The sequence below is a fragment of the Podarcis liolepis genome (assembly GCF_965112155.1).
Source record: "Podarcis liolepis genome assembly, chromosome: 1".
NCBI lineage: Eukaryota > Metazoa > Chordata > Lepidosauria > Squamata > Lacertidae > Podarcis > Podarcis liolepis.
In genome coordinates this window covers 43,733,261-43,747,814 of record NC_139554.1, presented here as the reverse complement: position 1 = coordinate 43,747,814, position 14,554 = coordinate 43,733,261, and the positions used below count along the sequence as shown (strand labels likewise).

At 42.4% G+C, this 14,554-nt stretch overlaps 2 protein-coding genes across 5 annotated transcripts in view; both read left to right on the top strand.

Moving 5' to 3' along the window:
- The window catches only part of LTK (leukocyte receptor tyrosine kinase), a 117,922-nt gene that overhangs the window by 14,115 nt on the left and 89,253 nt on the right, over positions 1 to 14,554 (top strand). For 2 of the 4 annotated variants that reach the window (XM_083506181.1, XM_083506180.1), the window contains exon 1: positions 3,074 to 3,259. The exons of 1 other annotated variant lie outside the window; for it this stretch is intronic. In XM_083506181.1, the coding sequence (XP_083362307.1) occupies positions 3,199 to 3,259 (61 nt within the window). In that variant the 5' untranslated portion in view covers positions 3,074 to 3,198. Of the gene's footprint in view, positions 1 to 3,072; positions 3,260 to 14,554 lie in introns of those variants that run through there. One more of the 4 variants, XM_083506182.1, reaches the window with a different exon arrangement.
- RPAP1 (RNA polymerase II associated protein 1) overlaps positions 1 to 14,554 on the top strand; it is a 174,485-nt gene that overhangs the window by 102,856 nt on the left and 57,075 nt on the right. The gene's annotated exons all lie outside the window — the stretch shown is intronic.

The window sequence follows — 14,554 nt, the reverse complement described above, 5'->3', positions numbered from 1 at the left end:
TGATTTTAAATATTAGTTGAAAGCCACCTTAAGGATTCCAATGTCTAGTCCAGCTCCCTACTTAACGCAGGAAACCCACTACGACAGCATCCCTGGATATTCAGGCTCTGCTTTAAAACTTTTGAAAAGCAAAGGGCAACTATATACTGCTTGGAGGAATGTTTGCATAAAATGTCATAAAATAGTGGAAATTTGGGATATATATATAATATGAAATGTTCCACAATGGCTGCCATCTTTTCATATGGTTGGCTGCAACCTGAATATTCAGTGAATACTTTCCCCCAGATTGCCTGAACTACTCTTTTTCCACTTAGGGATATTATTATTATTTATTGAATTTGTATACCACCCTATACCCAGAGGTCTCAGGGCAGTTCACAGAACAAAATCAAAATATAAAACCATAGGAAGCTGCCTTATAGTGAGTCCATCCAACTTACCACACTGACAGTGGCTGCCTCTTTTGCATGCAAAGCAGTTGCTCTACCACTGAGCAAATCTATCCTTCCCTGATTTGCTGGAGCAAGCATGACTACCATTTTGAACAGCAACAGGCAGGAGCCAAGGTTGGATGAAGGGAGTGGGAGAGAAACAAAACAGAAGTACCTTTTCCTTATTGATGTTCTAGAGCTGTGGAAGTATCTTACCTGAACGGTAATAGCTAGAGCTGTACCTGAAGTCTCAAGTCTAGCCCTCCTCCAAGTCTAGCCAGTGTAGTGTAGTGGTTAAGAGCGACAGACTCGTAATCTGGGTTAGTGTCTCCAGGTTAGTGTCTCCACTCCTCCACATGCAGCTGCTGGGTGACCTTGGGCCAGTCACACTTCTTTGAAGTCTCTCAGCCCCACTCACCTCACAGAGTGTTTGTTGTGGGGGAGGAAGCAAAACAATTCATTCCCCAGAATGCCTACTATTCCATTAATCAGGACTTTTAGCGGCAAAAATTAAAATTGGTAAACACTCATGAGCTCACCATGTCAGGGAACAATTTTTTTGCCTTTGTAGCAAGAGAAGAAATAATGAACTCAGTCACTGCAGCAGTACTAGACCTGAAATGGGACTTTTTATTGTGAATGAATGAAATTGCTTCTTTTCCAGTAATGGCATTGGTCCGCCCTTTTACCATCCTAAACAATTGGCTTATAACCTGGATAGATTGTAGGTAACTACATGGCAGTGCTAGCACTCATCTCCATATAATAGTTGAAAATGTTCAAATTACTTAGCAATTTTAGGTTCATTCTCCAAGGAACAAACTAACGTTTTGGAACCTCCCCCCCCCCCCCGCTTAATCTGCTGCAGCAGTGATCACATCACATTGACTACCAGTGTGGTGTAGTGGTTAAGAGTAGTGGACTTGTAATCTGGGGAACCGGGTTCACATCTCCGCTCCTCCACATGCAGCTGCTGGGTGACCTTGGGCTAGTTACACTTCTCTGAAGTCTCTCAGCCCCACTCACCTCACAGAGTGTTTGTTGTGGGGGAGGAAGGGAAGAAGAAGAAGAAGAAGAAGAAGAAGAAGAAGAAGAAGAAGAGTTTGGATTTGATATCCCGCCTTTCACTCCCCTTCAGGAGTCTCAAAGCGGCTAACATTCTCCTTTCCCTTCCTCCCCCACAACAAACACTCTGTGAGGTGAGTGGGGCTGAGAGACTTCAAGAAGTGTGACTAGCCCAAGGTCACCCAGCAGCTGCATGTGGAGGAGCGGAGACGCGAACCTGGTTCCCCAGATAACGAGACTACCGCTCTTAACCACTACACCACACTGGGAAAGGAGAGTGTTAGCCGCTTTAAGACTCCTTTGGGTAGTGATAAAGCGGGGTATCAAATCCAAACTCTTCTTCTTCTTCTTCTTCATCATCATCATCATCTAAAACACTAAAGAGTGGAGATGGTGGGTACAGCAGCAAAGAGGTCCCACACCAGTACCTGAAGTACCACCTCAGCTGACATTGGTTGCTATAGTATCCTTTCTCCTATTTTTTTAAAAAATAAATTATATTCAAGGGGCAGCCAACCAGGCAAGTACATGGTCACCATTGCCCATTTTATTACTTTTACATAAAAATACATTATCATTTTCTACAATAATTATTTTTTACTTTTAAAACCACAACAGGGCACTTTTATCCTTTTATTTCTGTAGCAGTGGTGGTCCTATAATTTAAGTAAGTCAAACTGCACACGCTCATAATATTTCTGGTTTTTTTTTAGCAGGGTTGGCAAACTGTTGTCTGTTCATTTGCTCTAACATGTCGAGAAGGTAGGAACAGCTGTAAAGCACGGAATAGCAGCGGCAGTGGACACATGGTCTTCTTAAAGGGAGTACCATTAAGTCTAGTAAGCAAGCACCTCTAGGTGCTGCAGCAGAAAGGTTCCAGTTGCCGAGTGTCGGTGCCGACACATCTATAGGAAGTGTTTGTGTATGTGTCTTCTTCCATTAGTAACACAGATATGCAAGGAGGAGGTAAAAGTTTTAAAATGCCCAACAAAAGCATGATATGGGAAATTGCCTGAGGTCTCCTTCTGCTTTTGTGCAATTGTGGCAGATAGAAAAATGGCTTGGCTATCTTGGAATATGGCTTTTCCTGTGGGGAACGTGAAGTGATAAGCAAAGGTTGTCAATCAAAATGTTCACATCTGTATGCAATTAATATAATGGAAGCTGCTAAGGAAAAATTGGGGTTTGGCTTTTACAGCCCAACTCCAATGTTAGGGGCTCCTTTGAGAGGAAGGAGTGGGATATAAATTTAATATAAAAAAATAAATTAACAAAGATGCTGCTGTCAGGGATCAGGTTATAAAGAGCTTAGTTTGCCCAGGCTTGCTTCTCCCTTACAAACAAACCCGGAGTGTTTCTGCCTAGGCAGTTTCAGGGTGGGGTGGGGGTGCTCAGCTGACAAAATCAGCTCTTCCAGCTGAATGCTAATGTTTAAATAAATGGACACACAGAGGTGTTAATAATTCATGCTGTTCTGCTTCTTGAATTTGCTGAAGGAGGTGAATGCACAGGGGGTGACGAAACCATGAGGGCTTTAGGACCCATGAGAGTCTCCCCTAGCAGGAGGTGGAATTCTTCTATAAGCCAGCAAGAGTCCAAGCATTAACATCAGAGCTCTTGCAGAGCCTTAGAGAGAAGGACTGGCACACAGGGAAGAGGGTCAGTGCTGGCAGAGAGTCATAGGGGACCCAGCAAAGTCATGGATTTCCTCCTGCAGCTGGTTCTCTGCCTTCAGCTAGTCCCCTGGACCACCACTCTAGGTAAGGCACTTGGTTGTTGGTGTATTTCCATCCCTTCCTGGTGCAGAATCTGCCTGGTGACTTGGAATTCTCTTCTTTTTCTTCATCTTTTTGAAAGTTGATGGGTGTGGGGGGTAGGTGTGGGGGGAGAGTTAAATGGAAAAAGGAAATATATAGGAAACTCACCAAGTGGCTGTCACATTAGACTCTTTTATCCAGCTCTGATCATTGCCAAATAGATTTGAATCATATACATTTTGTAAATAAAAAAGGCAGACTGTCTTGCAGTGGGGTGATGCTGAGTTATGAAAACTGAAAGTGGGTTTTCCTAGCGCGTAGTGCTTGAGAAATACTGTATGGTATCTTATGCTGATGCTGAAAATGCTTGCCTCATGCTTTGGCGGAGGCTGCTTCAGAAGAGAAGCAAAAGATTGCCTCGTGCAAATCCCATGTTTTTGCTTGGGGATGCTTTTCAGGGTGAGGGATGCATAAAAGGGGGGACTTTGGGAAGGTGTACTGGAGAGGAAAGCATACTTTCTGTGTAGGTAGTGTGGGTTGGCCGAGTGGGGGAGAGAAAACAGGTTTATTAGAGATCTTAAAAGGAAGGGGTGTGACAGGCTCCTAAGGAGTGATATGCAAGCTGAGTTTGGAATAGAGGCTCAGTAGTTTAGGTTTGTTTATCGCTGTCTGCTGTAATCTGGATCCCAGGGAGCAAAATGAAATAAGGGTGACTTGGGAACTCCAGAGGAAGGGCAGGAGAGTTGGAAGAATGGAAATAAAATTAAAATTGCTATCTGTTTGAAGGATGGCTGCCAGGAGGTGGGGGGGGTGCAATTTGTTATGATATCTGTTGTAGTTTTATTCCACTTTCTGACCAAAAAGGCTCCCCAAACTGTGTGTGACATTTTTTTAAAAGCCCATTTTAAAATCTACAGTAAAATGCAATTTAAGCAGGACAGTGATAGGGTACACTTACTTGAACATTGCATGCAGTACATTGTATAGGAGTCCCATGCAATGACTGGATAACTAGCTGAGAACAGATTGCCAAAATACTTGGAAGCTTCAGCACTATTGTAGAAGATCATGTTGTTGTTTAGTCGTTTAGTCGTGTCCAACTCTTTGTGACCCCATGGACCAGAGCACGCCAGGCACTCCTGTCTTCCACTGCCTCCCGCAGTGGAAGATCATAGACCTCCTCAAATCCTTACTCAGCCATGAAGCTCATTGAGGGACCTTGGGCTAGTCACTGTCTCGTAGCCTAACCCACCTCCCATGGTTGTCATGAGGGTAAACTGTGGAGGCAGGAAACCATGTACGCTGCCTTGAGCTCCTTGCAGGAAAGGTGGGATATAAATCAAGTCAATAAATAACTTTGGCTACTTAAGAATAGCTGATTCAGTGCCAAATAAGAAGGAAAAAAGTAGCAACGGTACAAAGCCGAGAACAAAAGTAGTGCCATCTTCAAATTGGAAGTATTTATTCTTACCCTCCTTATTTCTCAATTCCTGCTTAAGATGTTTGTTATTATGCACATTTGACGTTCTGACATTGTTTGCCACATCCGTCTGTCAGAAACAAAGGGAAAATAAACTACCGTATTTTTTGCACCATAACACTCACTTTTTTCCTCCTAAAAAGTAAGGGGAAATGTCTGTGCGTGTTATGGAGGGAATGCCTACGGGTGGCATGCCTACAGATTTTCCTCCTCTAAAAACTATGTGCGTGTTATGGTCGGGTGCGTGTTATAGAGCGAAAAATACGGTATTTATTAGTTTGGCAGCCAGGAGTCCCTGACTTTTCTGTACAGTCCTGGCTGAGATCTATTTGTTCTTCTGAGTCATACCCCGTTTCAAACGAGCCCGTGTTCATTTCAGCAGGGAGTTCCATTGAAAAATGTTTGTCATGAGGTAGTAACTTAAAGAGATTTTGCATGTTGCTGGTTCTGAAGGGGTTTGTGAGGATACTACTTTATTCTTTAAACCGTCACAGATGCTTGCCCATAAAAGCAGGACACAGCAGCTTCCTAAGCAGTTTGTGGTTGCCTGGCATACGATTAAAACCCACCAAACACCACGCGGGAGGGGCGCTGAATTTTAAATTTCTGCAATTTCCCCAAACTGCCTGTTGGCTTTTTAATCTCTAAACTTATTGGTGGTCCAAACAGGGAAACCAGAAAGAAGTACAGCGGTACCTCAGGTTAAGTACTTAATTCATTCTGGAGGTCTGTTCTTAACCTGAAACTGTTCTTAACCTGAAGCACCACTTTAGCTAATGGGCCTCCTGCTGCCGCTGCGCCGCCAGAGCACGATTTCTGTTCTCATCCTGAAGCAAAGTTCTTAACCCGAGGTACTATTTGTGGGTTAGCGGAGTCTGTAACCTGAAGCATATGTAACCTGAAGAGTATGTAACCCAAGGTACCACTGTATTCATAAATGTTATCTTCTGGCTGACCAAGAGTGCCATATTAGACACATAAAAAGCAAGGAACATAGTACGTGTTGCAGAATTTAACCTTCTGAGAACCACAGATTATATTGTTTGAATTTTAAAAAGCAGGTTTCTAGCCCATATGGTGTAGAAGCTAGGCTTGGAACTCAGGGGTCAATGAATGTGTTCTGAAACGGTCAAAGAGAATTGGGGAGTCGGTAGAATCCCAGTGGTCAGGGAACAGTTCTCTAGTGTTTGGCTCACTTCCCCGTTAGCAGAATTAGCAAAATATGAACAAGTTTAAAAGATATGCATAATTAATAAATATTTTCAAGTTGCTTTGTTTCAACCCTCCAATGTTGTGAATATGAACTCATTTGTAAGAGCCCTATTCTCATGCTATGAGTAACTTCTGATGCCCCCCACCCATACACATGGGGGGGGGGTCTCTTCCACCTTCTGTATGCATTTGTGTATTCTGCAGTATTTAAATTTCGAGAAGATGATTATTCTTGAAGTTTACAATCTCCAAGAAAAATATACCGTATATACTTGAGTATAAGCTGACTTTTTCAGCACATTTTTTATGCTGAAAAAGCCCCCCTTGGCATATACTTGAGTGAGGGTCCTTTCAGGCTCCTCCTTCCTCCGCCGCTGCCTTTGCCACTGTCGGCGGCTGTGGAGGAGGAACGAGCAGACTGAAAGCAGCCCTTTCCGGCTGCTTGTTCTTCCTCCGCCGCTGCCACCACCAGCCTCTGGTGTGGTGAACCGGCTTATACTCAAGTCAATAAGTTTTCCCAGTTTTTTTGTGGTAAAATTACCGGTAGGTGCCTAGGCTTATATTCGGGTCGGCTTATACTTGAGTATATACGGTAATCAACTTCCTCAGCAGTTGTGTTGTGTGTGAAATAACTGGCTGTGAGCTGCATTTTAGTGTTCCTGCACAAGCATTTGTATCATGAAAAATGCATCCTCCCACCTACTCAGAGATTCAACTTCCAGAAACCCTGCAGAGAGAGATGAAACACGCTAGTGAGTCACAAAAATAACCTAAAAAGCAAAAAAGAACAAAGGATTCTGTAGCACCTTAAAAAAGCAAAGGCAAGCGTGTTGATCCAGTGTGTGTGTGTGTGTGTGTGTGTGTGTGTGTGTGTTCATTCTAAAATCCACAGTCGGGCAATGCCTTTATTAGGACCAACCAGAATGTTACAAAACAGTGAGCAAGCTTTTGAGTTCTCCAGAGCTCTTCCTCAAGTTGCAGGCTACAGTAAGCAGGTTATTCTGAAGAACTCAAAAATTTGTTTACTCTTGTGTGACGTTTTGTTTGGTCCTAATAAAGGTATTGACAAAACTTGGGTTTTCATAGAATCATAGAACTGTAGAGTTGGAAAGTACCAATAAACAACAGGCTGACAATTATTCCCCCAAACAACTCCCCCTGCCCAGAAAATAACAAAATGGGATAGTGATTCTGCAGGGGTTTGGGGGTCAGAAAATGGGAATTGCCCCAATAAATATTGCCCTTTTGGAGCAGTGTATGTGGTTTGCAGAATTTACTTACGGTAGATTGCAGAATTTGGTGGAAGCTCAGCATGGCAAATTTGGGTTCTCTGCCTTTTTTGTGGAACTGTGAGGCAAATCCTGAACTCCTGGTTCCTCATATAAGGCATGATTGATGATTGAACTGTTTTAGTGATGCTGAAATCACACTGAATTTAGTGACTGCTTTCTTCTTGTTGTTGCTACAGACCTGTACTGAGTGAGTGGTGGGATTTAGGTCCATTTGTGAGGTAAATTAAATTCTTCCCATCAAAAACACAAATTGAAATGGGAATAAACTTGAAGGGAACACGGTGTGTGTGGCGGGGAGGGAAGCTAGGAATAACAATTCACAAATCACATGATACAAGTTCTATGAGAAAACTATGTGTACCATTTCTAAAGCAGAAAGTACTAGGCTGCAAAATACTAGAAAGGGGAAGGGCAGAAATAAAGCAGTGTTGCTGTCGGCAAATGAAACCTTACTGTTTTTCATTGGCAGCGTTCTGTCCTTTGGAATCAGCGAAACAAACCCTAGTAACATAAATTCCAATGATGATTTGCTGCTGGGTCATTGTGTCCTCTTTGTAGGAGGAGTGAACTGTTTCTGATCCTCTGCACAGTGATAATGTTCATATTAGGAGAACCCACAGAAACCCGTTTGTAATTGACAGCAGTTTAGTAATTGAACACAAGAGGATGGATTGTTACAGTTCAAGCATTCTCTTGGGAGACTATGTTTGCAACAAGAGCCATCCTGTTCAGCCCCTTGCTTTCAGACTTTCTTACTATGCGCAGTAAAAGCTATGGGACTCAAAAGGAATGAAAAATATTAAGAAGCAAAATATTAATGGCTGCTCTAACATAAGTGATTCCTTCCTGATGATTGCTGAATATATGGGAGTGTTATGTGGTTTGCAAAAGTCTGGGCATTTCTATATGTGTGTACAGTTACCAGAAGCTGCTGTGTTGTTGTTGTTGTTGTTGTTTTTTGTGGTGTGTGTATGTGGGAGACACAGTTGGCCCACAAGGCTTGTCCTCTATGGAGAAGAATCTGTGAGCAAAGCTTAGGTGAGAATGCAGAAAATATGTTTAAAGTGCATGTGAACACTAAACATCAGAATCTAGGTTCCAATTCCTGGTGATTTTTTTCAAGTCTGCGTTGGGACGATGAGGTAGAATTTCTAGAGTTGGTCTTCAACATCATGCATAATTCCTTGCCCAGATCTGACAGGCAGATTATGGAAAATATGCAAATATGTGTACAGTTACGGTACATGCCTTTTTCAGGTTACATAATTTAACTTTCAATGCATCTGATTTTGGGTTACCTTGGCACAGAGATTTATTTGTGTGCATGAACATGAAAAATATTCAAATTCCTAGATATAAGTGTAGCTATTTTATATATCTTACTGGAACCAGTGTAGTAACCACTGTTGAAACCAAACATTTCCCTAAAATGAGAAGTTTTGTTTTATAACCCAGCACTGGATCTTTTCTTTTAAGTAGTCAGAAAAGTAATGATGAAAACTTGCATAACCATTTCATTATTGGACATTTAAAGGACCAAAAACTCGAGGTGGGGATGAGGCATGATTCATAGAAGATAGGATAGATTCTGCCTATATAGGAGGAATTTCAATCTTAATGGGTTAGACAACCCATATTTGCATAGATAGATGAAGTAATGTGAACCAAATGGTCGCAGAGACCCATTATCGTGGTGGGTGTCAGCTGTATCTGTGAATGCTTGTTTTTGCATGTCATTTGTCCACATGAGCTTGTGTTGTAGGGTGTCTGTATGCAGATGGCAATGCATTGTATGAATGAGACGCCAAATATCTAGGAAAAGGGAATGAGTGGAGTAAAACAGATTCCGATCTGATGGAAATCTATATTGGGTTGGCATCCGTCTGTCTCAAGAGACAATGGAGGACTTTGACTTTGGAGATGAATCAAATTGTTGGAAGGTTACAACACCTGCTGTGGCTGTAGAGACCGATATGGGAGAGACCTTCCTGATGTGGAAGGTGTTGTGGTGTCACACCTGGTGGTTGTAAGTTGCCCACGACTCACTTCCAGAAAGCAACATGCTCAACATGCAAGCCTGGCTGGTAGACCTTCATCTTGGTACTGGACATTAGAATCGTGGGGGACATGTTGTATCCTTCTGGGTAGTTTCTCCACCCATTGGTGCCCACCCTGCACTCGGTTCTCACCTGCGGCTCCTAGAAGCTGTTAGCAATGTGACAGGGGCCAAACCCTGGATAACTGCTTCGACTGGTTGGTTAAACCAGGTGAGGGTAGCTGATGGGTCTTAAATCCTCAGTAAGTCAGGGGCTTGTCTATTCCCTGCATGTGAAGACAGGTTCCCATGGTTTGAGTGGACAAGACCAATAGTGGGTCCAATGGTAATCAACCTGGGAAGGTAGCCCATCTAGGATAAGAAAAACTCTCATCACAAACCTCTAAATTAGTTTGGAGATGGTATTTAACACCAGTCAGATTGAATCAAATAAACAAGGAATATCCGGTGTTATGTTGGAGAGGATGCCAGGAAACCAAAAATTATGTTCACATGTGGTGGGGGTGTAAATATGTACAATTTTTCTGGCAAAGGGTGTTTAAGGAGATAACAGAAATCACTAGGTTAAAGCTGACCGAAAGTCCAGAGGTATCAATTTACGATGGGGTGGAAGGTTTGCAGACTATGAAGGACTTGCTCACAAATTTATTGACAGCTGCATAAATTATGATAGCTAGGAAGTGGAAAGGGCAAGCAGAATATAAAATGGAAGAATGGTATAAAGAGGTGTGGGATATAGCTATTAATGATAAATTAACATGTGCCATTAAGATAGGATGGGGAATACGTAGGACAAATGATTTTGAGGAGATATGAAAGGTGTTTGAAGAATTTGTACTGTTAAAATGGAAAGGGGTCAAACCATTGCAAGAGGTGTTAAAATTTTGGGAGGTTGGATAGTTACAATGGAATGGTCTTGGTGGTGGGGTGCACATTTTTATTCTTATTTATTTATGATTATTACTTTGTCAAAATAGAAAAAGAAAAAGAAAACCTCCACTACCTTGTGGCTATGCTTGTTTGTGAGAAAAGCTTTGGGAAATCTATGTATGCAACCTTTTTATCGGTCACATTTCAAGGCCCTTGGGTGTCTTTATGGCAAGATCCATCTGTGAAATGCTTTTAACTTAAACAGAAAAAAGAATCCAAATTATTCACATTTCCATACAGTGTATTTATTTGATTGGACCATGTGCATAGCTGGAACTTTTGTGCTTCCACCCGCCTCTTCAGTCAGATCTTGTTTTCTCCTATGGAGTTGAAATGGCAATAATGTTCAACTGTGCTTATCCCCTTCCAGTAGTGTTTGCATTTACAAAGTTCACTGTAGATTATAGCACAGAATTTCCTATCGGTTAACATGACATAAACTTGGTTCAGAGGAATGAAGAGGTCTTGGTGACAAGTGTGACCAAACCTGTGAGGAACAGCCAAGTGCGTGAGAGCCTTATTGAAAGCTGGGTGATCAGTGTGTTTGTGTGTTTAATGGGATAGTTGGATATCAGAGTCCCAGGGAACTTATCCAGTCTTTGTTAAGTACCTCTGATATAAAAGTACAAGTGGCACTTTTGCAATATGGTAGCAATTTTCCATATGACCTGTGCAGGTAGAGCACACTGAGCAGAGAGGGAACACTAGTGCAATACCTTGCTAATGGGTTCTGTTGCAGTCGTTCTGGTTTGTCAAGTTTTCAGGAGCATTTAGTCCCTTTAGAAACAACAAGCCAGACTTCCAGGCTTTTGCACAGTCTCAATCACTACCGCCATGCAATGCACCTGCTATGCCCAGAGAAGCTTGCTTGATTCCATCCCTTGCTCTGCAATGGCAGTGGCTTTAGTGATGAATCTGATAGTGAAAAGGATTGACTTAATAGTTCTCCCCACCCCTTGCCTCCTGCTCCCTTATCTATCAGAGAGGCCACTGACAAGGCCCGTGCCAAGGCTGCTTTTCCAAGCGTGATTCTTCTGATCAGCAGTAGCTGTATGCATCAGAAGCCGTAAGCAAAGGAGGCCAACAAATGCTGGCAACAAGGGGAGAGAGGCAGTGTGATTTGGGAGGATGTCATGAGAGACCACCTCTTCTTATGTGAACAATCCTTGATAAAAGGTCTGTTAACAACACAATATCTATATTGAATGGAGAAAAATGACAGCATCTTCTCTTTAGGGAAGAAGGATCTGGGACACACAGAAGCACACTACTGTTGTGTGCCCAGCACCCAGTGAGTGGCAGGTACTGCCAGCTCAATGATGTCATCACAACACTAGGATAGATTCCTTACCTACACTGCCATAACTAGATTCCCAACAGCACAAGAGGAGCTAGCCATGATTTCAGCCCTGCTCAAGTTATAAGTCAGAGATAGGATTGCACACTTAATACAGGTGATTCTTGTTAGTTTAATAAACACTGGTATAAACCGATTTAACATATTTCTTTGGCTGAAAAAAGAGAGAGGGACTGGAACCTGTTGATATCATCGGCATTTCTTCAGACTTTACACCATAATAATTATTATTATTTGCAAGATAATGTGTTTTGAACATCATCTAACTATGGAATATAAATCAGCATGAAACACACATGTGCAGAAAGTTCTAGATTGTGACACCAAAAGCCAAAATTAAAACAATGCAAACTACCCAAACCCAAAGACTAGCCACAGAAGGAAGATGAGGAACAACTTTTCTGACTTTTCCAAATGTTAGACACCTATTGATTCAAGAAGAGTTCCAAAGACAAGAGCTATACCTTTGTAAGAGTATTTATAAAGCATCAGCTAAAAAGAAATATATATTTGGCGGTATAAAATGAAATCATTAAAATGTGATAAAATCATAAAATGCAGAACAAATGCTCAAAAAACACTGAATCAAATTAATTCTCTAAAAATGTTTGGCGAAAGAAAACAAAAATTCAGTTGCTGCCCTGTTTTATTTCAATAGCAGCAGTGTTCCAAAACACTAGTGCTACTATGCTAAAAACCTTGGTTCATGTAGAAACTAAACAAATATAACTTTAGGCTTCTCCAGGGAAGTGTACTGATATGGCTGCTGCATAAGGAGCAAAGTAACCTGGTCCTAAGGCCATTTTAGGGCTTTATACAATAGTATCTTGAACTGGCAGCCAATGCAGAGCTTTCAGCAGCGGCGTAATATGCGGATGTGGAGCTGCTCCAGCCAAAAGCTGGGCTGCAGCATTCAGCACTACCTGCAAATTCGAATTTCCCATGTGGCACATACGGCAATGAGCCAGTCTTATATCTACCCTGCTTGTTTGTATTTGCAACTTGATTTTGAGCATAGTGATTCCTTTTTGAGAATACCCCTTTAGTCCTTTAAGTATGTGAAAAGGCATGCTTGTGACCTGTTAATGTTGTGTTTACATTTTAATATTGCATTAATGGAATGCACTCCAGAAAACATGCAAGCAATCTAACTGAAACATTTATGCATGTTTGCCATGATACTCATTTGCTTAGGGTGTCTATATACCACTTTTCATCAGCAGGTGTCCTCACAGTAGTTTCCAGAACAATAAATAAAACATGATCATTATCAAAGCATCAACAGCAAAACAGCAAAACTTGAAATGATACAATTACAAAGCAGACTCAAGGCTCAGAAAAGTCTTAAGCAAAGGCTAGAGAAGCAACAGAATATTATGGCCATTTGTGTCCCCAAGGTTCCACCGCTGGAGCACCACCACCAATAAGACCCTGCCCCAGATTCCTACAGAGCAAGCTCTGGCAAAACTGGATACTGAGCAGAGAATTTCATGGTTTACAGTGCACAGTGACACATCTTGGGAAGTAACAGAATTACCTCTAGTGCTGCATTATTTGCTGAAAACAGCAAATCCCTTTCAGTGTATCAGTCACCTATCAGCGCCACTTTGCTATACAGCAATCCATTCAACTTTTACAAACATCCAGCACATTTCGTTTCATTCAGATAATTTTGCCTGCCTAATTTTCAAACAGAGAGCGTTCTCTCTCAGTACTCTCAAAAAGTGTTTACATACATTGGCCTTGGCGAAAGCCAGTAGTGAGCATCCACAGATCAAGAAAATAATGCCACTGAACCTCCTCCTAGGCTGTCGGGGGGGGGGGGGAATAAAGGCTAATGATTTGGTGCTGTGGCACTGCTAGAGGAACACCTGTATCTTGCCCTTATTTCCCTCATGTATCTGTGGAATGTGTGGATTATCTGGAATACCGAAATACCACTACACATGACCAAATAGCTCCCACATGTTTTCACAGCCATGCTGCAGTATAATTCCGCATGTCTGATGCCTCCCTTCTTCACTGCTATATTCTTGTGCCAAGTGTCAAAAGAGGTGATGATAAAAATAAACAAAAAGTGCCCTTCTTTATTTGGCTTTGTTCAGCTGCCTGGAACAAACGAACACCAGATTCTTAATGATTTTCTAGGTTTATGCAGGGTCTTCCTTTAATAAAGAAACAAAAGCATTTTAGTCTGGAAATGACTTCAAGGCAGAGCACTATTCTAGCATGGGATGCTAGTCAGCAAGAAAAGGGAGAGGTTAAAACCCTCTCCCTGGCAGTTTGTTAAATTCCCAGCTGCAAATCTGCACATTCCAGCTTTTTATCTGCCTTTCAGTGCTGCGTTAAATGATTTTTCTGAGCTGGTAAAGGTAAAGGGACCCCTGACCATTAGGTCCAGTTATGGCTGACTCGGGGGCTGCGGTGCTCATCTCGCTTTATTGGCCAAGGCATCCGGCGTACAGCTTCCGGGTCATGTGGCCAGCATGACTAAGCCGCTTCTGGCGAACCAGAGCAGCGCATGGGAACGCCGTTTACCTTCCTGCCAGAGCGGTACCTATTTATCTACTTGCACTTTGACGTGCTTTCAAACTGCTAGGTTGGCAGGAGCAGGGACTGAGCAACGGGAGCTCACCCCGTCGCGGGGATTTGAACCGCCGACCTTCTGAATGGCAAGTCCTAGGCTCTGTGGTTTATCTCACAGTGCCACCCACTGGTAGGCACAGCTATAAAGTGTTCCTTGGGAGTCTTGGACAGTAGATATTGTTCCATGGCCATCCCAATCTCCGCCAAGCGGCTGCCCAAGATTCCAGGGGGTTCCAGGCACTCACCCAGGGTTGTGTTTCCACTGGGAAATAAGGGCACAGCGGAGACTAGTGTCTTTAAGAAAGATGGTTTATTGTACACATATTTACACCTGGGTCTACAGTGCGTTACATCTCAAGAGGGGCCTGTTCCAGCATGACCTCTC